Raw genomic sequence first — 21,706 nt, forward strand, 5'->3', positions numbered from 1 at the left:
CATCTGGGTCTCAGTCCAAATGTCACCTTCTCAGAGGCCTTGACTACCTCCTCTCATCTGCCCTTCACACCATTCGATAGTGACACAACTACATGGAATTATTGCATCTACTTATTTATGAGTTGTTTTTCACTATTAAAATGAAAGCTCCATAAGAGCAGAAACATTGTCTGTTTTGCTCACCACCGTATAGTTACAGTAACTGACATGCAGTAAATCTCAAGAAATACTTATTGAATAAGTAAAAACTCCCAAATTATGAACCTTGGAAACATTATGCTAAGTGAAAGAAGCCAGTCACAAAAGGTTACATATTGTAACTCATTTTTATGAATTGTCCAGAACAGGCAAATCTGTAGAGATGGAAAGTAGATCAGTAGTTGTCCAGAGCTAGGGAAGTTGGGGGAAAATGGGTGAGATTGCTAATGGGTACCGGGTTTCTTTTAGGAATGATGAAAATGTTCATTAGACAGCAGTGATGACTGTACAACTCTGTGTATATATTAAAACCCCTGAATCGTACACTTTAAATCTGTGAGCTGTATGTGAATTACACCTCAATAAGGCTGTTATAAAACAACAAAACTCCCAAATTTACTCCAGACTTGCCCCATCTCCTGTACTCCTTAAGTGACTAACATGACCATCTACCAGTTGCCCATCCTAGGAATCCGAGTCACCCTAACACTCCTCTCTGCCCTGCCTGCCTTCCACAACTGCCCCTTCCAATGCATCGGATCGGTTACAAAGTTCTGAAGGTTTCACGTCCTTACTCTCTCAAATCTTTTCTTTCCAATCCATTGTTGCTCATTCCACTCATTCCAAACTCTCATTGCTTATCACTTGGATCATTTCCATTTCATCCTACTGGATTCCTCCCACTTAATCCACCTTTTATTCATCTGCTGTACTGCTGCTAGGAGCGATCTTCGATCTTCCTAAAACATAATTCCCACTATGTCCCATCCCTGCTTAAAATCTCTCGTTGGCTCCATGTAACTGACAATAAAGTCCCCAAATCCTTAGTATGTATACAAACTCCTTCATAAGGTGGACCTGACAGCCTCTCCCACCTCATGTGCTCATCTTTCAGCCACAGCCATGAGGAAACTGGCCACAACCTGTGACCACTCTCATTTCCACTCCTGCCACTGCCTCTACCTGGACCATCCCTGCCCTCACTCTTTACCTGTGTTTAATTCCTACTCATTCTTTAGGACTCAGCCCACACATCATATTTTCCAGGACATATGAGATAGTATTTTCTTCTTAGTCTGTCAGAAATCCCTTTTCTATCCTCTCACAGCACTGAGTGCAATGTCCATCTGTACTCTCTGAACAGGTACCATTTATTGAGCACCTACGTGATCTTTACTGCTCATGATAAGTGTTGCTCTATTATTCCCACATGAGGAAACAGGTTCAGTGAGGCTGCTGTCCTAGTAAGTGACAGAAGTGGGACTGGACTTCAGGTCTGACTCCAGAGTAATGCTCTCCTGCTATTCCAGACTATCCCTCCAGTACCTTCCACTTTGCACTGCAATTCCATTCAAAGGGTGAACTCAATGAGCTCAGCCCTCTGTGTCACTTGTATCCCCACGGGCTGGCCTGGTGCTTGACACCTGCTCAGTGTTCGCTGAGTACAGCGAGAGATGACAGGTGCCAACGAAGCAGTGGGAAACTTGTGTTATGTCCCCAGTAGGCGCTCCCTGAGTCCCTACTGAGGCTGTGCAAAGGAGATAGGTTCCTCCTTTCGAAAAATGCACACCTTCGTGTGGGGCTAAGATCTAACAAGAAACACATGTCTGTGGATTCGAATTGCCCATTAGAAGACAATAAGTTCTCCACATTTATATTTCCCCTTCTAAGCAGCATTCCAGATCTGTGAAGTGCTTCCGACAGAAGGCCCTGTCCACTGAAAGACCAGCCTTCTTATGGACAATCAAGGGCTGAGTTTTTGTCCTTCTCTCCAACTTTCTACCTTCCTTATTCTGCTAGGGTCTGAAGTCAGAAGGTCAAAATCACAGCAAGTCCCTAATTTATTTCCTCTCTCTCACGTCTTGGCAGATGCTAAGTCCTGGTGGTAACAAGAAACAGACGCAGTTCCTCCTCGCACTACTATTGCCTTTTCAGGCCCTCATCTCACCCTGCCGTCATCAGCATCACCGGTTCCCTCAGGGTTTCCCACTCTTTAGGTACAGGCGCCCAGCGGCCCCAAAGACCTTTTTTTTTCCCCGCCCCCCAACTCCAACACACTCTCTCCTGAGCTTGAAGAAAAAGCAAAATCCCATTCAACCTAGCAGGCTCCTTCCCATCAACAGTTCTCCGAACCCCCTCAGGCAGAGAGCCGGGCCGCAGCCGCGGACCGAGGGCAGGCAGCCGAGGCACGCCGGCGCGGGGCCACCGAGGAGCCAGCCACCCGGCTACTCCTCGCCCCTCACAGCCCGCGGCTTCTCTCCCTCTCTCGCTGGTCCCTTACAGGGGTCGGATCAGCAGCTGGTCACTCTCCTCGGCGGGAATCGCAGACATCTCGGAAGTCTGAAGGACCAGTGAGGCGAGGAACCGGTTGCCGGAGTCTGTCTAAACTGGAAGCACAGCCACAGGGAACCAAAGAAAGAACCCCATCCACACAGAACACAACTTCCGGTACTCCGGCACCCGCGACACTAGGCTCCTCCCCTCGACTTCCGGTCGGAGAACTCCGCTCGCGAGGTTCCTCCCCACCGGAGTCCAGAAACCTGGGGCGGGGTCAGGACTGCGCCTGCGCCACATGCCGGAGGTGGAGCCCGGCGGATGGGGCCCGGGGGGGCCGGAAAAGGTGGCACTGGATTCAGAACTGGAGTGCCTGCTGCGGCGGCGGCTGCTGGGGCCGTAGGTGTCTGACCCCCACCGCAGTTGACCCCAGGGATGGGCCAGCAGCTGTGAGGTGAGAGCCCTGGCTTCGCCGCGCCCGGGCGGAGCCAGGCCGGGAACGCGGGCCCAGAGGGCGGCGCCGGCGGGGAGGCCGCGCTGGGGCGGATGGGTGGGGCCGCGGGGGCGGCGGTCTCCATCCACGGGGACCTGCCCTCCTCGGGTTGGGGACCCGGGTACCGAGGTGGTGCGGGGTGGGCGGCCGAGGCGAGAGCGGGCCCGGCCTGAGGGAGGAGGCGGTACTCCGGTGCCCGTTTCCTGTCTGGGCTGGGACTGCAGCACCTGTGACGACGGTGTCGTGTGCGGATCGGTCCCGTGGGAAGGGCGACGGGAGTGGGGCAGCCGCAGGGCCTCTTCCCGTGTCAGCCTCTGCTTTGTGGGGCGGTGAGGAGCACTCACTTTTGGGGCTTCCCCTCCGCTTCAACCCCTTTCCCTCACTGCAGAGGGCAGGCGTCGTGTCTGTCTTGTTTACTGTCATCCTGCGCACCCGCACGTGGCAGGCGCTCACGACAGTGAGGGATACGTGGGGAGCAGGGTGGGCTCCGGAAAGAGCTTTGGAGCCAGGTCTGTCTAGGTTCCAAACTTGACCCACCCATTGTTAGCCTGCAGACCTTGGGCGAGTCGCTTAAACTTGTAGCTTTGGCTGCCTCGTTGGAAAGGGGCTGAAATAGGCAGCCTTGCGGGTCTGCAGTAAAGAGCGTTAGAGGTGTGAGGTACAGCACCCAGCGCTGGGCGGCGCCTGGAGGTGTTCAGTACAGGGGGGTTGTTATTTGGCGGTCATCTCCCAAGAAGTTTCCCCAGTTCTCTAAGCATGTCCTCTCCCAGGCTGTGCCAGGCATTGGGAATACAGAGATGAACAGCCTCGCTCCTGCCTTTGAGAGCTCACAGTTCAGAGAGTGAGATAGAGGAGACCATACCAGACTTTACAGTCTATGCTATGATTATGCTGTGATCGGAGTGTATACCCAAGCTGTGGAGGACAGGTCCCTTAGCCCAACCTGGAGGTCCAAGGGAGGCTTTCTAGAAGAGAAGCCTGAACCGAGTCTTGAGAGCTAAGTGCATACAAGGTGGAAGGGCATTCCAGGCAGAGGGAATGGTGGGAGCAAAGCATGGAAACGTGGAGCATAGTGCATGCTGAGAACCTTGAGCAGCTTCACACTCCTTAGAGATTAATGAAGTGTGAAGCTGGTTGTGGAAGATGAGACTGGAGAGGTAGATGGGAGCCAGGTCATAGAGGACCTTGCATGTCCTGGCGAAGAGCTTTTGACTTCGGTCTCTAACTTTGGGGAGCAGCGAGAGATTTTAAGGTTAGTGGCATGGGATTTGAATTTTAAAGAAATCATTTTAGCTGGAGCTTGGTGGAAGATTTAAAGTGGCACAGAGTCCGGTTGGGCCATGAATTCCTTAAACTGCATTCCAGACTTTGTGCATATGTGCATTTTTATGGGTTGAGGAGTCACAGCTTTCATCAGATAATGAAAAAGTACACAGCGATGGTCTAGTGATGCAGGGCCCTAGTAGAGACGTGGATGAGAGAACTCTTCAGGTGGTTTATGCAGTGGCTCTTGGTGCCTGGTTGGATGTGGGGCCTGGACGACAGTGAGGAGCAGATGATTTCCTGGTTTCTACCGGAAATAATATAATTTACTGAAAGGGAGAGGCACAGATATGGAGGGGAAGCTGATGGGTTCCGTTACAGGCATTTTTGCATTTAAGTAATCTGTGGAACGTCCGAGTGACAATCAGTATCTTTAGCCTCATTTTTATGCATGAATAATTTAGAGACAAGAATGATTTGCTTAAGAGCATGCACCAAAGAGCAGCAGCTAGCAAAGGCTTCAGTAAATGCTTTTCTCCCCCTGGGCTCCTAGATTGCTGATGAAATGAAAGTCTTCGGGAGTTACAAAGTCTTCACAGTATAATGCGGTGATTTTCAAATCATTCTAGTATTTTAAGGATTTGAAGAGATGCTTCAGGATTTCACTAACAATAGAATCAAATTTTATTTTTAAATCACATTCTAAATTGTTATATATCTTGAAATATGTATTTACATATACTTAAAATATAATGTGCTTAAATATGCTATACACCAACATTTTAGCCCACAAGAGACCGCTGACGTGCTTCTTGATGCTGCTGGGTTAACCCAGTTTTGTGCAGACCTTGGAATAAGGCTCTCTTGCCATCTCTTTCTTACAAAGAAGTATCCACTGATGGCCAGGCTATCATTTGCAACAAGTTGTTATCCACGGTGGCCTTCTATTCGGTCTCCCTTTTTACTCTTAGCCTGTGTAGTTCGTTTCCTACCCAGCAGCCAGTCATCTTTCTAAAACAGAAAGATCATATCACTTGACTGCTTTGTAAAAAGCCTCTAGAGTCTTCCCTTAAACCCAGCCTGCCAGTCCTCCTGTGGATCCTTCTCCTTGTCTCTCACTCTCCCTCCTGCTCCTGCTCCAGTCCTGTTGGCCTCAGGCGTGTTCCCGCAGGACCTTTGTACTGGCTGAACTCTCTACCCAAAATGCTTTTCCTCCGCGTGTGTGGCTGCCCTCACTTTGCTCAGGTCTTCACTCCCACTTCCTCAGGGCATTTTTTTCTTCCTGAAATATTCCCCCTTCCCTCGGTCACTTGTGTCTCCTTGACTTGTTTTCGTTTCCCTCACAGGGATGTGTGTTTCCTGACAATGTGTTTTCTGTTTGGTTTTCTCGTGGGTCTGTCTCCTCTCCCTGAGGTCAGGGGCTTTGTCTGTCTGATAACGGATGTATCCCCAGCACCTGGTGGGTGCTCACTCACTACTCAGGACTGAGTGAATGAATCAGATTTTCCTGCTATTCCACAGATTAAGCAAAAATATAGAAATAGGTTGGATGATGAGGCTGATTAAAAAGCTTGGGCTCAGGAGTACGTCTAGGGTAAGTGGCCCAAGGTCAGACCCTAGTGAGTGGACTTACAGTGGGGTCTCCAAATACAGTGGGAGAAACTGTTCCCTGGAGCAGGGACATTCACTGATCACCCCTGCTCACCCCTTCTTCTTCCTTCACCAGGTGCATTGTTCTTCTGACGAGAATTGACCATGTCAGAATGAAAGGAAGCCATCTGTGCAGACTGCTATCTGTGGAACCTTTGAAGACGATAAAATAGTATTCGATTCTATCGTAAGCAGATTCCCTTGTTTCTTCTGCAGAATCCAATCTTTGGTAGAAATTTGCTAGGTTATCTTACTCATATATCCTCTTGAAAGATGGGTCACAGTTCCCTCATCTGTAGAATGGAGATGACAACTTACCTTCTCTAGGCCCTGAGGGTGGGGGCCTGGAGGCCTGAGCATACTATGTGGCACAGACAGACCCTTAGAAAACGTAGGAGCAAATGCATTGGACCCCAGGTTGCCGTGAGGATAAGATGGGACAGTGTATTCGGAAGTACTTGAACTATGAAACATTGTGCAGGCTAGTTAATAATCTTCCAAGTATAATGTATGTGCACCCATGAATTGGACAAGGGTAAATCATTCATTTAAAAAAAGATAGATGTAAGACTGACTCTGGGAACATTAAGGTCACCTCCTTCCCTGGCCTTACTGAAACAAGTAGGAATGTTCTTATGTCAGCTTTTACCTAAAGATAGCTCAAGACTTCAAGAAAAATACACGTTTCTGAGGAGTATGTATGTCTTCTGTTCTTAGCCTGACCACCAAAAGACTGTGAACCTGAGACAGTCACTGAATCTCAGTATCTTGGTTGATAAACTGATGTTACATATTTTACTGATGTCTTGAATTGATTAAAGAGAAGGAAGGCACTTGAATATCTTGAGGACTAGAGGACATATGTCTGCTACTTCTGAGAACAGGGCTTTTCACACCTCAAGATATAAGAAGGTTTCTGCCTTTTTGATTCATTGGATTAGATTTTTTTTTTTTTTTTTGAGGAAGATTAGCCCTGAGCTAACTACTGCCAGTCCTCCTCATTTTTTGCTGAGGAAGACTGGCCTTGAGCTAACATCCGTGCCCATCTTCCTGTACTTTGTATGTGGGATGCCTACCACAGCATGGCATGGTTTGCCGTGCTGTGCCATGTCCGCACCTGGGATCCGAACCGGCGAACCCTGGGCCGCCGAGAAGCGGGAACGTGCGAACTTAACCGCTGCGCCACCGGGCTGGATTAGATTTTTGAAATTTAAAAAGAATAAAAAAGAATAGTATCCAAATTTTGTGGTCAAAGGAAGATGTTTATGTCTTAAGTAAGAGGAATATACCGTGGAACTGGAAGGAATTGATGATTTTTATTCCTATTATGCATAAAGTGATTAAAGTTGTTTTTCTTGATATAGCTAACTAACATTTGTTCTTCTAGGGGAGCTCTTCTGGATCAAGCTATGGTGGAAAATGTTTCGGAAAGGGAAAAAACGACACAGTAGTAGCAGTTCCCAAAGTAGTGAAATCAGTACTAAGAGCAAGGTAGGGGAGATGGAATTAGGAAGGAATCATAAGTCAGTGAGAATTTTGTTTCTTCTAACTGATACTGCGTAAAGGGTACTAACCATGGCAGACCTGATATTCTTCACACTAGGTGTGTTTTAGCATCCATTTTGTGAGGTAGACACACATTCTGTGCTTGATTTAATTTTATTTTGTTTTGGTAGATTTTCTGAAATTCTCAAATCCACTAACCTAGATGGGACAGGACATATGATTTGTCTCACTGAAACAAACACTGATTTTAAAATTTTTTACACGATAGGAATTGAAGGCAATTAAAGATTTGTGGTGTGTGTACATAACTGTAATTGTTTACTTTTCAGTGAGTTAGTTGGATCCTGAGGCAAATGCTGCGATTAGAACCCTTGTAGGGTATTTGAATGTGAAGGGACCTTAAAGTCCTGAGTCCTAGTCCACTGGACCTGGTCCTGTGGTTCCTACATTTTTACTACTAAAAAGCCTCTTTTTTTTTTTTTTTTTTTTTGTGGTGAGGAAAATTGGTCCTGAGCTAACATCTGTGCTAATCTTCCTCTATTTTATATGTGGGATGTGTCCACAGCATGACTTGATGAGCAGTGTGTAGGTCCATGCTCGGGATCCAAACCCGCCAACCTCAGGCTGCTGAAGTGCAGCGTGTGAACTTAACCACTATACCACCAGGCTAGTCCCTAAAGAGCCTTTTGATCATGTTCCACCCTTGTGAGCTCTGTGTGTGTGCTCAGTGCTGGGACTCGGTGAGGCAGGAGGAGCCCATGGCCCAGCATATAGGGAGTAGCCCCCTCCAGGAGGATGCCTCACACTAGCCTCTGGGCACCACACTGAATAGTAATGGGCACACCTCAGTGAACGAATACACACATGATGGCCATTCGGAATTTCCAGTCAGTGCATCACTGATCTGATATGCTAGCCAGAAGCACAGACACTTGCATTTTGAAAATCCTTTGCAGTCTTAGGGTGGGAAAATTAAGTTTTCTTTATGGTTTTGAATCCTGAAGCCAGTCAAGAACCTCCCTGCTGTTACCTTACCTGTGAGGACCCTGGCCTGGGAGTCAGTGGTCTGGCCTAGCTTCGTGTTTTCTAGATCTGAAAATGGATAAAGGAAGATGTAATGACTTGCTGCTGGCCGAGTAGGACCAGAGCCCTGATTTTCTGATTCCTGAAGGCCCTCAATAACTCGGGCAGGCGGGGCGGTGGGGCGGGAGAGCTGCAGAAGGGACCACGTGCCACGGCGTGAGGGTCTTACCCTGAGCTGATGGTGAGCCTCGAGTGGTTCCTAAGCAAAGTCGTGACTGTTAGATTTGTGCTTTAGGATGACGTAAGCTTTTGTTGTTGTATTTCTGAACATGGGAAAAATACGGTTTCCCCCTTCCTCTCCTCCTTGCTCAAAGGGTCCCCAGCTGCTGGTGTTTCCTGTGCGGAGAGGCAAGGTGCAGCACAAAAGCTCACTCTGCTACTCAATTTGGGCTCGTGCTCGTCCCGGGAGCCAGTCTGCATGTGTGGCAGCATCTCAGTTCCCACTCCCCTCCAGCCTCCCATTGAACATATAGGTTATTTCCAGTTTTACTACCACACAAACGTGATGAACAGACATCATTTTAGTACCACACACAAAGAGATGAAGATCTCTGTACGTACAGCTCTGTCCTCAGATTCCAAGACATGCAATTACGAAAAAGGGAAGAAGCATATTTAATACTTGATACATTTTTGCAATCACTTGCAATCACCTTGAGTCACTTCTTTTTTCTTTTTTGAGGAAGATTAGCCCTGAGCTAACTGCCACCAATCCTCCTCTTTTTGCTGAGGAAGACTGGCCCTGAGCTAACATCTGTGCCCATCTTCCTCTACTTTATATGTGAGACACCTGCCCCAGAGCATAAGTTGACACGCGGTGCCATGTCCGCACTCAGGATCTGAACCGGCGAACCCCAGGGCACCAAAGCGGAATGTGCAAACTTAACTGCTGCACCACTGGGCAGGCCCCTTGATTCACTTCTTAAACGTTGAAAAAATTTGAGTGTACTTTTAAAATTTAATTTTGATTTGATGTGCAAAAAGTTGACCAATTTTTGAATCAAAAGTTTTCAGAGTGTTATTTCTGAAGAAATTAAGCACATGGAGAGTATAAAATTCTGTAGGACAAACCTCACTAACATGCGTGATTCTTTGTGTTTTGGGTAACAGTTCTGTTGGGGTTTTTTTTGCGATTCACCTTGACAGTTGTGCTCTGGTCCGCAGTCAGCCCGTGTGGCCACTGCAGGCGGTGCTAGTCGGAGCAATCGCAGGAGGCCTGCGCTGGAGAGCTAGGGTATTTCCTAGGTGTACCCTTGGGTACATCACTTCACCTCTCTGGGTCTTGCCTTGTTTATTAAACAGGATCACACTCCCTGCCTGCTTTCTGCACAGGGTTCTTTTTGGGTTCAGTGGAAATAATGTGAAAGCAAGGTGTAGGTTTCCACATACAAAATACCCAGTATCTCGTAAGGAGACGGGCAATGGCTTTGATTTAGATGGGAGTGTTGGCACACGTATCCAGTATTGTGTTATGGGAAGAGCAGTTGGGATTATCTATTTTGAAGTTTGTTATAGAATTTGTCTAGAAAAATCCATCACAGTCCATCTGCCTGAATAATTGACCTGATTTTGTACGTGTCGCTTCAACTATAATAAGTAATTTGAATGCTTGGTAGAGAACTTGAGAAGATAGTGCTTCTAATTATGCTTTTATTGGTATGTCTGTCTGTTACTTCTCAGTCTGTAGATTCCAGCCTTGGGGGGCTGTCACGATCCAGCACTGTGGCCAGCCTCGACACAGATTCCACCAAGAGCTCAGGTACAGCGCAGGGTTGGATCACTTACTGTCTACCTTTTAAGTGATGTTCATACAGTTTTACCAGGGTAGCACAAGGAGTTCTTGTGTATTTGGGGTTTTCTTTCTCTCCTCTGCCATTTTTGACAAGAGTTTAGAAATGGCTCGAGATCTGGTGGAACGTGGGTTGGGGGTGAGGAGTGATTGGTGAAAACCATTGCCTTAGTTGGCTAGGGCATGTGGGCGAACTGCTCTTAACTGGGCCTAGGGCAAATGTGCAGAAAACATCGTGGTAACAACTTAAGTTTCAAAATAGCTTTTTAAGAAATGGTGTGGCAAAGCATGAATTATGTTGTTTGGGGGGTGTAGGACAGATGTTGCTGATTAAAAGGAAGAAGAGCTGTTTACCCAGAGATCCACCAGCTCCTAGACATCAGGAGCACGTGGTAATTAAGGGTAGACTCTGTTACAGACCCTTGCAAACATGTATGCAGCCACCCAAAACGAGAGCTCTTTAGAAATCAAAAGATTGCTTCTAATCCACCTATCAGCTAGTGTCTAATGGGAAGTATACTGTATTCATTTCCTTGTCTAAAATCCTTCCACTTTTCCTTTTAGGATCATGGACTAGTCAATCTATAAAAGGTGGGGGGTCGGGTGGGTGGAGAGAAGAAACATACGATGTCAAAGAATACGGTAGTGTAAGGTCTATTATCTTTACTTCCAGATGCCTTTAAAATACTAAAAATGTGGGTACCTTTTTAATACATAAACACAACCTACAAGGAATCCCATAGTGTCCCCTGCCCGTGGCAGACATCGAAAATCCTTTGTGGTAATTTTGTATCAAACTGCATAGCATACGCACACTTCTTCCACCCGGTACCATCTGTTTTGTGAAGGGACTTACCGTCCAGCATGATTCCTTCTACGTTAAAAAAAAAAATTGTCTGGTCTTTTCCGACCGAATGGTAGAGGCAGACCAGGAAAGAAAGCTAAAAGCTAACATGGTAAAGAGGGACAAGAAACCAAAAAATCATTAAATGTCATTATGCTCTTTAAAGGTACTCAATCATTACCTAGTTGACATTTTATTTTTGTTTTGAAGTGAAGGATATCAATACTTAATTTATTCCTATTGAGATTTTTATACACTTAGTATATTGTGAGTCACTGAGGAAAAGGCTAGTGAAATTTTAAGTTCTTTCCTATTACATCAAAAAATTTTGGATTAAAAAACTTGTTATTAAAGTGTAAGTTCTGATGACACAGTCTCTTACTTGGGAAGGGGTTGAGGATACCCTGTAATGCAGCTATTTCTATTGAAGTCTTACTATTATAATTTTTCTTTCATCTTTAGGACAAAGCAACAATAATTCGGATACCTGTGCAGAATTTCGAATAAAATATGTTGGTGCCATTGAGAAACTGAAACTCTCCGAGGGAAAAGGTCTTGAAGGGCCATTAGACTTGATAAATTATATAGATGTCGCCCAGGTAAAAAACCAACGTTTAAATTTTCTAAGATTCTAGAGAGTAAACTCACAGCTTTGGAGAAAGAAGTTTACTCTTCCAGGTCTTCTAATCCTGAAGCCACACTTTTCATGGTTAAAATATTTACTGAGCACTGCAGTTGTAGGCGGCATAAGGAGCCTTAGACATGGAGTCACACGGGAACACAGAGACACTGCTCCTTCTTCAAACAGGACTTTTACTTTTTCTGGGGCTGACTGACCTCCTTGTTTAAACGAGGAGCTGAGTGCGGTGACTGGTTACATACCATAGGTTTGTCTTTTAAAATAGTCTGGCAAGACCTTACTGTATTTCCAGTGAACTAGTTTCAGCTCTTTGAATAATCTAATTCACAGTGGTGTTGATGTACCATATCTATGTATTCGTACCTTGTTTCCAACAAGAATTAAGGTGAGGTGGGTTTCAAGAATATATCCTGGGGGCTGGCCCTGTGGCCGAGTGGTTAAGTTCGCGTGCTCTGCTGCAGGCGGCCCAGTGTTTCGTTGGTTCAAATCCTGGGCGGGGACATGGCACTGCTCATCAAACCACGCTGAGGCAGCATCCCACATGCCACAACTAGAAGGACCCACAACAAAGAATATATAACTATGTACTGGGGGGCTTTGGGGAGAAAAAGGAAAAAAATAAAATCTTAAAAAAAATATTCTGGACAAGAAGATAATAAATCAATATGAAGGAAAATTAAGACAAATCAAAGGTATAAGGTCAGTGCATAAAATATTATAAGGTCTAGACACTTGCCAATGGTGGAAGTGGATAAACCAAAAGGCTTAATACTATAGGGTTGGTAAATTACTTGCCAAGTTTCTAGAAAATGGAATTACATTGTTTGTGTTCATTAACAAAGGGATATTACTGCAATGGGAAGATTCCTTTATCAGGTCAGTATCGGTTACTCTTTTTTTTTGAGGAAGATTAGCCCTGAGCTAAGATCAGCTGCCAATCCTCTTTTTGCTGAGGAAGACTGGCCCTGAGATAACATCTGTGCCCATCGTCCTCTATTTTATATGTGGGATGCCTGCCACAGCATGGCTTGATAAGCGGTGTGTAGATCCGCACCCAGGATCTGACCCAGTGAACCCCGGGGCACCAAAGTGGAACTTGTGAACTTAACCACTGCGCCACTGGGCCAGCCCTATCAGTTACTCTTAAGAATGTAGGGTCTCTTCAATCATGGAGAATGGGATCATTAAATATAATGTTTCATATCCTCATGAAAGTAAAAGAAGTCTTTTCTGAGGGAAATCAGCGAATCTAATTTGCCAATTAGCATAGAACTCTTGGTAGTCTGAACTAATATAATTAGTATCCTAGCCTTTAGTTTGGAATGTAAAGTCATTTCAACAGTGTGCAAGCAACAACTAATCTAAGTATTTTACCAAAACGCTGCTAATCCTGTTTCGCCTGAAAAGTGCCCTCGGATTATTTTGATGCTGATAAGGACTGCTCAATTTCTTGTATCACCATATAACTTGGGCTTGTTACAATTCCATTATTGGCAATAGCATTACTCCTATCCCATCTTTTGATCTTGGAATGCTTTAAACTACTGTGGGAAGTGACAGGCAAGAGGTGATGGAGCGGTGTGAGGATCCAAGATCAAGGTGTTTGGACACAGCTCATTTACTGTAATTTCTTTCATGTAGGCAGATTGCTCCACAAAAACATTCACGGTATGAAACGTCTACTGATTGCTAACAATATCTTCTTTATTTTAGAGAAGAGAAGTTGGGCAGTATTCTGACTTAGGAGAGAAAACTGGATGATTTGCTAGGGAAACCATCAGGTGTTATCTGCTGTTTTACTTAATAGCTCAAAGTACTGGTGATACTTTTGAGAGCTGAGTAACCACTCTTCAAGCACTGTTTACTTGCCTGAGGCCCTGGGGAGAACTAGACATATCAACACCTGGGTGAGATACAGAATGGCTGAGAAAAATAGTTCCTGCAGCTGTGTTCCCTGAGCGTTTCATGTGCTGACGTTAGTATAAGCTCTAAGTATTTTAAAATCTAAACACAGACCTTTATTTCTCTAATGTGAATATTTTAACCTCACTGGGATCTGTGGAAGTTCCGCAGTTTGTAATGAGGGTTAACACCAAGACAAGGGGATGGAACAGTATTCATGGAGTGCACGGATCTGAACTTTGCTGATTTGTGGGCTGAAAAAAAAAAAGGGGAATATTTTTCTTTGGCCTCTTTGGAGAGAAATTCCTGCCAGGCTCTTGTGTACTCCGCATTCTTTAAAGGGTTCAGGCCAGATAATAAAACTGACTAATCAGACTTAACAATGTAACATAACTTTTACTGTATATCATGTAATTTTTTTTACTTTAAAGCAAGATGGAAAGTTGCCTTTCGTTCCTCTGGAGGAAGAATTTATTATGGGAGTTTCCAAGTATGGTATAAAAGTATCAACATCAGATCAGTATGTAAGTAATATAATTAACGGAAAAATGTGTTTTAGGTATTAGAGCCCACTGGTAGTCAGGTGTGCTCATGTTTGCAGAGTGGTTGGTTTGTAAACCTTCCTGGCAGCTGGTCTTAAGTGACCGATTTCGTAGGGTGAATGAATAGGGGCTTCCTTTTGCCTTTTCTGTGTGGTGGAGCACAAGCCAACACCCCCACTGCTGGCCCCTAATGCATTCTCAACTCGGGACCCCACACCACTTCAGAGCAGCTGTCAGCTTGGAAGCTGGGCAGAGAGAACAGGCTCATGAACTTAGATCATCTTACTCCTGTCTTTCCGGAATTTAAGTAGGAAGGTATAATGCTCACGGCAAAGTGCCCCATAACTGAGCATACGGAACATGCCTTTGGGTGAAAAACCTATAAAACTACTTCCTGCCAGATCCATGGATAGATATGCTGTTTGAAGCCTCACAATAAATTCTGCATGGGAAAATGTTAGAAGAATGGAGACACATGTAAAGTAGTCTCATCTTTCTTTTTCCCAACTTCTGCAGGATGTTTTGCATAGGCATGCCCTGTATTTAATCATCCGGATGGTGTGTTATGACGACGGTCTGGGGGCAGGAAAAAGCTTATTGGCTCTGAAGACCACAGATGCAAGCAATGAAGAATATAGCCTATGGGTTTATCAATGCAACAGCCTGGTGAGGTTTTAAGTTACCTTGGATAGTCTTTATTCATCAAACGGAGTGGTAAAACTAGAGACTATTTACAGTCTTTGCAAAGGCTGAAGAGATGCTCTCCATTAGGTATCTAATATCTGGTATAATATAATGAGGGACTACCAGGCCCTGGGTCAGCCAGCTGTCCAGACCTCCTGCAGGCCAGGGAGCAGCACTCATGTGCGGGGATGGGAAGGTTCAGGGTGAACAGAAAGCAGATGAGGGAAAGTGGTGTGTCCTCCAGCTGCAGAGGCCCCCTCCTTTTCTGTACGTTGTTGTTCTGACTGGCCTGTGATGGTCCTAAAGGCCGTGGGTCCCATGTGTTACCTCCCGTGCAGTTCTCCAAAGGAGCACAGGAAGGGAGCACGTGATGTGCTGTGCTGATGCAGGCAGGCTGTGTCCTGGCCTTTTCAGAACTGGTGAGGTGCAGGTTTAGGAGAGCTGTGATGGGGGTCAGATCTATACTTTTTGCTGGTCAAATTAAGTTCAGGAAGAGATTTATGAACACTCTCTTACGGTATCTTTTCACTTAATGTAGGAACAAGCACAAGCCATCTGCAAAGTTTTATCCACCGCTTTTGACTCTGTATTAACATCTGAGAAATCCTGAATTCTGCAGTCAAGTGCAAGTCGACTTCATGTGCAAGTTCAGATGTCTTCTAAATAGTTCTGTTTTCAATCTGCGATGATGTACTAATACAGAAATAGGAAGTGATCCCTTGCTCTAGATTTTCTGAAGAAAATGCAGTGTAAAAATATCGATCTTTTGCTTTTCTATTAAAATGTCTTATTAAGTGAGTTAACTCTCAATGAAGTTATTTACTTTCTGGGACAAAAAAAGAAATCTCACTTGTCGCTTTTAAACACAAATAAGCTTAACGCCTAAGTGTCAGAGAAGTGCACTCAGTGAGTAATCAGCGTTGAGACTTTGTGAGGAAGACTAAGGCAGTCTGCTGGGCAGCCTTCCCAGTGACACGGTCTCACTGGCCTGGAGCTCTGGTCAGGCAGAGGTCTGGCCTGGGGACCCGAGTCATGCTGGTTTGAAACAGTGACACTGCTAACTCAAGACACAAAAAGTAGAACTTTAAAAATGTATTGTCAGGAGAACAAGCTAGTAAACTACAATATTTATCTCAGCGTTAAGAGAACTTTAAAAGATTACTGCTCATATTGAAAGTAATAGAACTTAAACAACCTTGAGTACGGTATGCTAGTGTATTTTTTTTAAAGGACTGTTTTAATATACAATACTTTAAGGATTAAAAACATTAAAAATAACACCATGTCCATTTAAAAGTACTTTATTTTTTTCTAGTCAAATGACTAGTTAACAAGAAGAGTAGACTTAATAAACATGCTCTAATTATAAATCACTGCATTAAGGACAATGAAAATAAGAATTGATTTAGGTTATACAATATATACAGTTGCGCTGCAACTAGACCCAAGTAATCAAGTGAATGAATTGAATATCATACATCTCAAATAGCATTCCACGCTGCATAGTATGTTACCCACCCCTAACAGATCACACAGTAACTATTAGTCTGTGCACATGTTTCTGAGTCCTTATCCCCAGAAGTCAGATCTGATGGAAATGGCATGCAAAATGCCGGAATCCTGCAGCTAATTCATGAAACGTAAACTTTAAATATAAATAGATATCTACAATGTTTTCCTTTCTCTCAGTTGCTTTTTTTAATTTGCAAAGAGCAAATAACTAGGAAAGGATATTAGCAGGGAAGTTAATATAATTTCTCCTCTGGCAAGAGTAATATTAATTACTGCACAATAGCACCACCAAATTGTAGATTGGAAAAATATTTCCTAGACATTTATGTACCAGTGAACCTGATAGATTAGTTTGGGACTGGCATTCAAATGTTGATATGAATCAACTTTATTCCTTATGTAGCTGGCACCAAGTAGTCAAAAGGCCGATTGTAAGATAGAGATGTGAAAGGATTATGTTAAAATATACATAAGAAGTGCACTGTGCAAAATCATCTGTTTACTTTCTTAAATCTATGAGAGAATTAACTAAAGGGTTCAAACAACAGAAATTAACAATTAGTGAAAATAGATGTAGTGCTTTAAAAAAAAGACTAATTACAGATCTAACACATTTTTACCCGAACTATGAAAGGCAAAAAAGCAATTGCTGTATAACATCTTAAAACATTCCAGTTTGTTGTCTTCCTTTATAATAGCAACAAAAAATACAATGCAATTAGAAAAAAAGAAGCTCTGCACTTAAAGAGTCTTGCATAATAAAGACAGGCTGCTTCAGTCAAATGTACCATCATAACAAATGCAATAAAAGCATCGTCACCTCGCTTTCCAAGCCTATATTTAAATTTATTCCTTTACTTTTGGTAAAAACCCAAGTGGGCATTATATGCCTATTTATTCTCAAAGAGCGCCAAAATTTCCAATATTCCTACTCTGAATCTTATGCTCACACAATTACTAAATAGAGGTATGACAGTCAAGTTCATTAAACTAAGGAATTTTGATCTTATCAGATATAACCTAATCCCCCCACCCCCAGAAGCTTAAGTTTAAGAATGATATGATGGACTTCAACAGTAAAACTGGGATGTTTGGGAGTATTTATTACCTGGGACCTACAGATTTCTGATATGTTCTTGATTACAAACAAATGGACTGATTAAATTTCAAGACAGTGTAACTACCATTCCTGTTGGTATATTATATAAACACAAGACACTAAACTGAGTAAACATTCTCAGGAGCTAGAAAGGGAAGGCAGTGGTACACTCAAGAGGAAACAGCAGGTGTGTGGTAACATAGCGGGGTCTGCGCCACAGCATCTACCTGTGTGATGAAGGAAATTCAAGAAGGCAAAACATCTAAAGCATATAAACTAGTTTAAAGAACTGTTTTGCAATCCATCATCCTTAGTTTTTAACCAAATTCAGGAAATGCAGTTTTATATAACCGAGAACAGAATTAACTGCGATTACTGTAATAAACCATCAGAAGTTTTGTATAGGATTGCTCACAACAGGTTACACGCACATGCAGAATACAGTGAGAGTTGCAACCTCACAAATTAGGGCTGGAAGGTAGAGCACTAAGGTGTAAATTTCCAAGTTGCTTTAAATAAACATTGGGTGGATTTCAAAGGTATCTTTTTTTTTTTTTTAATATCTTTAAAGGTGAACTGATAGATTTTATCTAGAAAGTCCTGGCTGGCTGTGGACTTCTAAAGCAACAGTTTACTGACTTCCTAAAACAAAAATTGCGCTAAAGGTCACCGACACCAGAAATGAGCCAAGGAAAGCAGGAAGAATTTCTTTCTTTCTCAAACATTTTTTGGTTCAGCTAATTCTGTAGATTCAGGATCTTGATTATGTAGTTAAAATAACTTTTCAGTTCACCTTTTAGGAAATTCAGTTTTCCCACTAAAAGGATAGCAATGTTTCATGAAAACCACAAATTATAAAAACAATCCATTTATATATATAAAACACCTTTCAGTTTTTAAAACAGAACAGTGGCATTAGAGAAAGTGGGGCTACCGGACAATACAATTCATGAAACTGGTTATCTGGCAAGAGTTTTGGTACCAATAATGAAACAGGAACAGAAAAATTGTTAAAAGAAGTGTTTTTGTTCAGTAGCAATTTAGTCAGCAATAAAGTGCACAAATGATACGGGAAATGCTCCTTTGCGACTAGGATCTCCATCAATGTGGCCAATCTGAAATGAATAAAAGTTCAGGTTGTTATAAAAATTCCAAATGTTTCAAACTTTGAAGGGCATTATAGCCTTTGGAGAGACACAGATTTGTTCAGAAGAATCTCTTCTGAGCAAGAACTGCTTGGATAAAACATCTAAACTGCTTTTCCCTTTCTCTTTCACTCACATTTCAAACAGTGTGTGCCTCCTACCCGTAAAGAACGCCTGTCAGGTGCGTCAGGAGTCTGCACAGAAACGTTGCCAGCACTGAGTCCTGGCAGTCTTGGGGCAGGCAGGACAGCTCTGACCATCACCCCACACTTGCCTTTTTTTTTAATGGATGAAGAAATTTAGCGTCAGAAGTTTGTGAGCTGCAAAGTCACAGGAGGTGGCAAAAGTGACTTGGTACTATTTAAATGTAGTCGAGCATTTATGGAAGACTTTAATAAATCCATTTATTTTGGCTCTGGGTAAATTATATAAGTTATACACCAAATATGATTTCAACAATGTAAATTATGTAGGTAAATAAAAGTCTAAAAGAAAATCAGCAGGGGCTGGCCCCATGGCTGAGTGGTTAAGTTCGCGCACTATGCTTCAGCAGCCCAGGGTTTCACTGGTTCGAATCCTGGGCGCAGACATGGCACTGCTCATCAGGCCATGCTGAGGTGGCGCCCCACATGCCACAACTAGAAGGACTCACAACTAAAAAATATATACAACTATGTATTGGGGGCTTTGGGGAGAAAAAAGAAAAAATAATAAATAAATTTAAAAATCTTTAAAAAAAAGAAAACCACCAAAATATAAATGGTGGGGTTTTTTGGGAAAGGGACCCTACGATTACAGGCAGCATTTACTTTCTTCTTTATACCTTTCTGTATTTTCTACAGTTTTTGAAATGAACAGGTATTTTCCAGATGGCTAAGCCTGTTGTCAGGCTGGAGCTCCATCCTTATGGTGGGTTGTACAAAGTGTGAAAACCAGACCTGCTTTAAGTCTCAGGGTGTGCGGGCAGTCAGGAGGGAGTAAGGTCAGGTCCTCACACTGTCCACGCAGGCCAGCACTCACTGCCTCACCTGGGCTGGCCATGCAGCAGGAACTCAGTAAGCAGAGGCCCAAGGAGCTTGCCTGAACCGGGAACCAGGAGCAGCGGCCCCTTTACCGCCTGTGCTGTACGTAGAGGCTGACAGAGGAGGGAGCTCTGGACCGACAGACGCTTTAATGGCTTACAGGGAAAGAGGCCACAAGAAGATACTGGAATCCAGCCATGCTGCAAGGCCCCGAGAGTTCACAAAGCCCCGAAGGCGGAGAACTGACAGTTCCCACAGGTGGGATCTCTGCTAGGGATGCCCACTGGCACTCCTCGCACTCAGCAACACAGAACGACTTCCAGGAGTCCTGTCTGCATCGTCACGACACGTCAGTGATGTCTGAGCTCCATCTACAGAGCTGGGCCGTTAGTGTCTACTGCATGGCAGACACTGCCAGATGCTCTGTGCACACACTTCATGCAAGTTATTTAATCCTACTATCCTTGCTTTATAGCAGAGGCCTCTCATTGGGGGTCTTCAGTATAATCTCTACACCAGTGCTGTGGCGACGTCCCTTTCATAGGGTGGCTTAGCGACATAAGTGACTTTCCCAAGGGCACCCAGCCCTGTAAATGCTGAGTCTGGATTCTTAGGGTCATCGGGGAAGTGCCATGCTCCTCCCATCCCAGCTTCCACCTGGATGCCACAGTTCTTTTCAGGACCAAGACTAACATGCAGGAACTCCGCCCGCAGGTCTACTCTTTGTACGCGCCTCACTCCACAAAACCAGCAATGCTGGGGATGATGGAACCCTCTAGAAGCTCAAGGCCTCAAACTCAGGGGCCTCATTTCAGACCCCCAAGTACGCTCTGGAAACCGCAGCCCAAGTGGCCTGCCCACCCTAATGAGGGAGGATCCCACCCAGGGGATAAATCAGGCCCACTCAGAAGTGGGTGTACATGGAAGACACATCTGAGGATTGTAAGCGGGAGAGCAGCCAGCAGACTTTCAGGCCTCACCTGGGAACAGATCTCTCAGACCAGGTGGGTAGGGATTCAGTTCTGCCCCTCCTGGGCCCATCCCAGGACCAGGCCCCGACTTACCCACCACTCTTGGTCCTCCTCCCCATCCACGATGATCACATCCCCCTCAGAGAAGGTCAACTCGTCTGGGTTGTCAGCCACGCAGTTATAGAGGGCTTTGACCCGCTTGGGCTTCAACTTGGTCTGCGTCAAAGAGAGGGGTCAAAGGTTAGTGTGGTAGGGAGGCATCAGCTCTTGGGGCAGAGAACTGGACCATTTTGCTTCCAACTGGTCCCAAGGGTCCTCACCGCAGGCCTGGGAGCCCACAGGTGTCAAGATGGGGGGTGGTCAGTGACGCTCAGGGGCCAGAGGCACTTCTAGGAGGAGGCGAGAAGAGGCAAGAGAAGAGATTCCAGCCAAGTGAGGCGAGCTTGGAACAAGGCAGCCGGGTGCCTGGTGTGCACGTGGGAGTCTTTCCCGGAGCTGTGGTGAGAGGGCCAAGCCCACGGCTGGCCAGCTCTGGGGCTGCGTCTGCTCAAATACAAATGACTAGGTATCCAGGAAGACTCTCCCACTCCCCAACCAGGGGAAGAGGGAAAGCGCTGTTTCCTCTGAGCCCTCAGAGAGTAACCCGCACACTCCTGGCCGGAGTGAAGAGGCAGAAAGGAGGGGCTCGTCCACTTACCGTCTGTGACTTCCTGGGCATGGGCGCGGGGGGCTGCATGGCCATGGTGTTGGACAGAGGACCCAGAGCTTCCGTTGCAGACAGATCCACTGCTTTAGGGCCAAAATGAATCAACTCACAAAATGCCCCCAGTCATAACCGTGAGATATAAACAAGTAACATAAAAGCCACAGTGTCATGTCTGAAAGGTAAGTTTCCTGAGATTTTCTGATCTGTTGAGGGAAAAGTCCCCTAAAGGCCAAAGAACCTTGTGACTTCCATGCAACCTTTTAGACTGTGCAAGGAGTGCAAGTGTCGCAGAGTGAGACAGATGTCACTACCTCCTCCACAGACTGCTATAGCCCCATGAGGGGCCTCCCCGCCTCGAACCCATCAGCAGAAGGGGTTAGGAA

General features: G+C 44.8%; 3 protein-coding genes across 14 annotated transcripts in view; 1 reads left to right on the forward strand and 2 right to left on the reverse strand.

The window, feature by feature from the left end:
- CPSF3 (cleavage and polyadenylation specific factor 3) overlaps nucleotides 1–2,732 on the reverse strand; it is a 41,426-nt gene extending 38,694 nt beyond the window's left edge. The window contains exon 1 of one of the 2 annotated variants that reach the window (XM_014866767.3): nucleotides 2,480–2,732. In XM_014866767.3, the coding sequence (XP_014722253.1) occupies nucleotides 2,480–2,529 (50 nt within the window). In that variant the 5' untranslated portion in view covers nucleotides 2,530–2,732. The remainder of the gene's footprint in view (nucleotides 1–2,479) is intronic. The other variant, XM_044771930.2, reaches the window with a different exon arrangement.
- Nucleotides 2,683–15,666, forward strand: ITGB1BP1 (integrin subunit beta 1 binding protein 1). Of its 2 annotated transcripts, none has more exons than XM_014866769.3 (8): nucleotides 2,683–2,926; nucleotides 5,955–6,065; nucleotides 7,266–7,369; nucleotides 10,148–10,226; nucleotides 11,563–11,699; nucleotides 14,074–14,166; nucleotides 14,701–14,850; nucleotides 15,407–15,666. In XM_014866769.3, the coding sequence occupies exons 3-8, from the start codon at nucleotides 7,298–7,300 to the stop codon at nucleotides 15,476–15,478; spliced, it is 603 nt and encodes a 200-aa protein (XP_014722255.1). In that variant the 5' UTR covers nucleotides 2,683–2,926; nucleotides 5,955–6,065; nucleotides 7,266–7,297; the 3' UTR covers nucleotides 15,479–15,666. The 2 variants fall into 2 exon arrangements, with proteins under 2 accessions (XP_014722255.1, XP_044627870.1); XM_044771935.2 differs by lacking the exon at nucleotides 2,683–2,926 and adding an exon at nucleotides 3,000–3,294.
- Nucleotides 15,667–16,153: 487 nt separating this feature from the next.
- Nucleotides 16,154–21,706, reverse strand: part of ASAP2 (ArfGAP with SH3 domain, ankyrin repeat and PH domain 2) — a 177,223-nt gene continuing 171,670 nt past the window's right edge. For 7 of the 10 annotated variants that reach the window (XM_044771922.2, XM_044771918.2, XM_044771926.2 and 4 more), the window contains 3 exons: nucleotides 21,315–21,403; nucleotides 20,711–20,833; nucleotides 16,154–18,594 (listed from right to left, as the gene is read on the reverse strand). In XM_044771922.2, coding sequence (XP_044627857.1) covers nucleotides 18,520–18,594; nucleotides 20,711–20,833; nucleotides 21,315–21,403 — 287 coding nt within the window. In that variant the 3' untranslated portion in view covers nucleotides 16,154–18,519. Of the gene's footprint in view, nucleotides 18,595–20,710; nucleotides 20,834–21,314; nucleotides 21,407–21,706 lie in introns of all 10 variants that reach the window. The other 3 variants (XM_070512633.1, XM_044771921.2, XM_070512634.1) reach the window with 1 other exon arrangement.

The sequence above is a fragment of the Equus asinus genome, chromosome 6 (genome assembly GCF_041296235.1).
Source record: "Equus asinus isolate D_3611 breed Donkey chromosome 6, EquAss-T2T_v2, whole genome shotgun sequence".
NCBI lineage: Eukaryota > Metazoa > Chordata > Mammalia > Perissodactyla > Equidae > Equus > Equus asinus.

Coding starts and splice junctions, on each gene's coding strand:
- ITGB1BP1 (XM_014866769.3), top strand. CDS start 7,298: ATGTTTCGGAAAGGGAAAAAACGACACAGTAGTAGCAGTTCCCAAAGT. Junction 7,370..10,147: donor AAATCAGTACTAAGAGCAAG/GTAGGGGAGATG, acceptor GTTACTTCTCAG/TCTGTAGATTCCAGCCTTGG. Junction 10,227..11,562: donor AGATTCCACCAAGAGCTCAG/GTACAGCGCAGG, acceptor TTTCATCTTTAG/GACAAAGCAACAATAATTCG.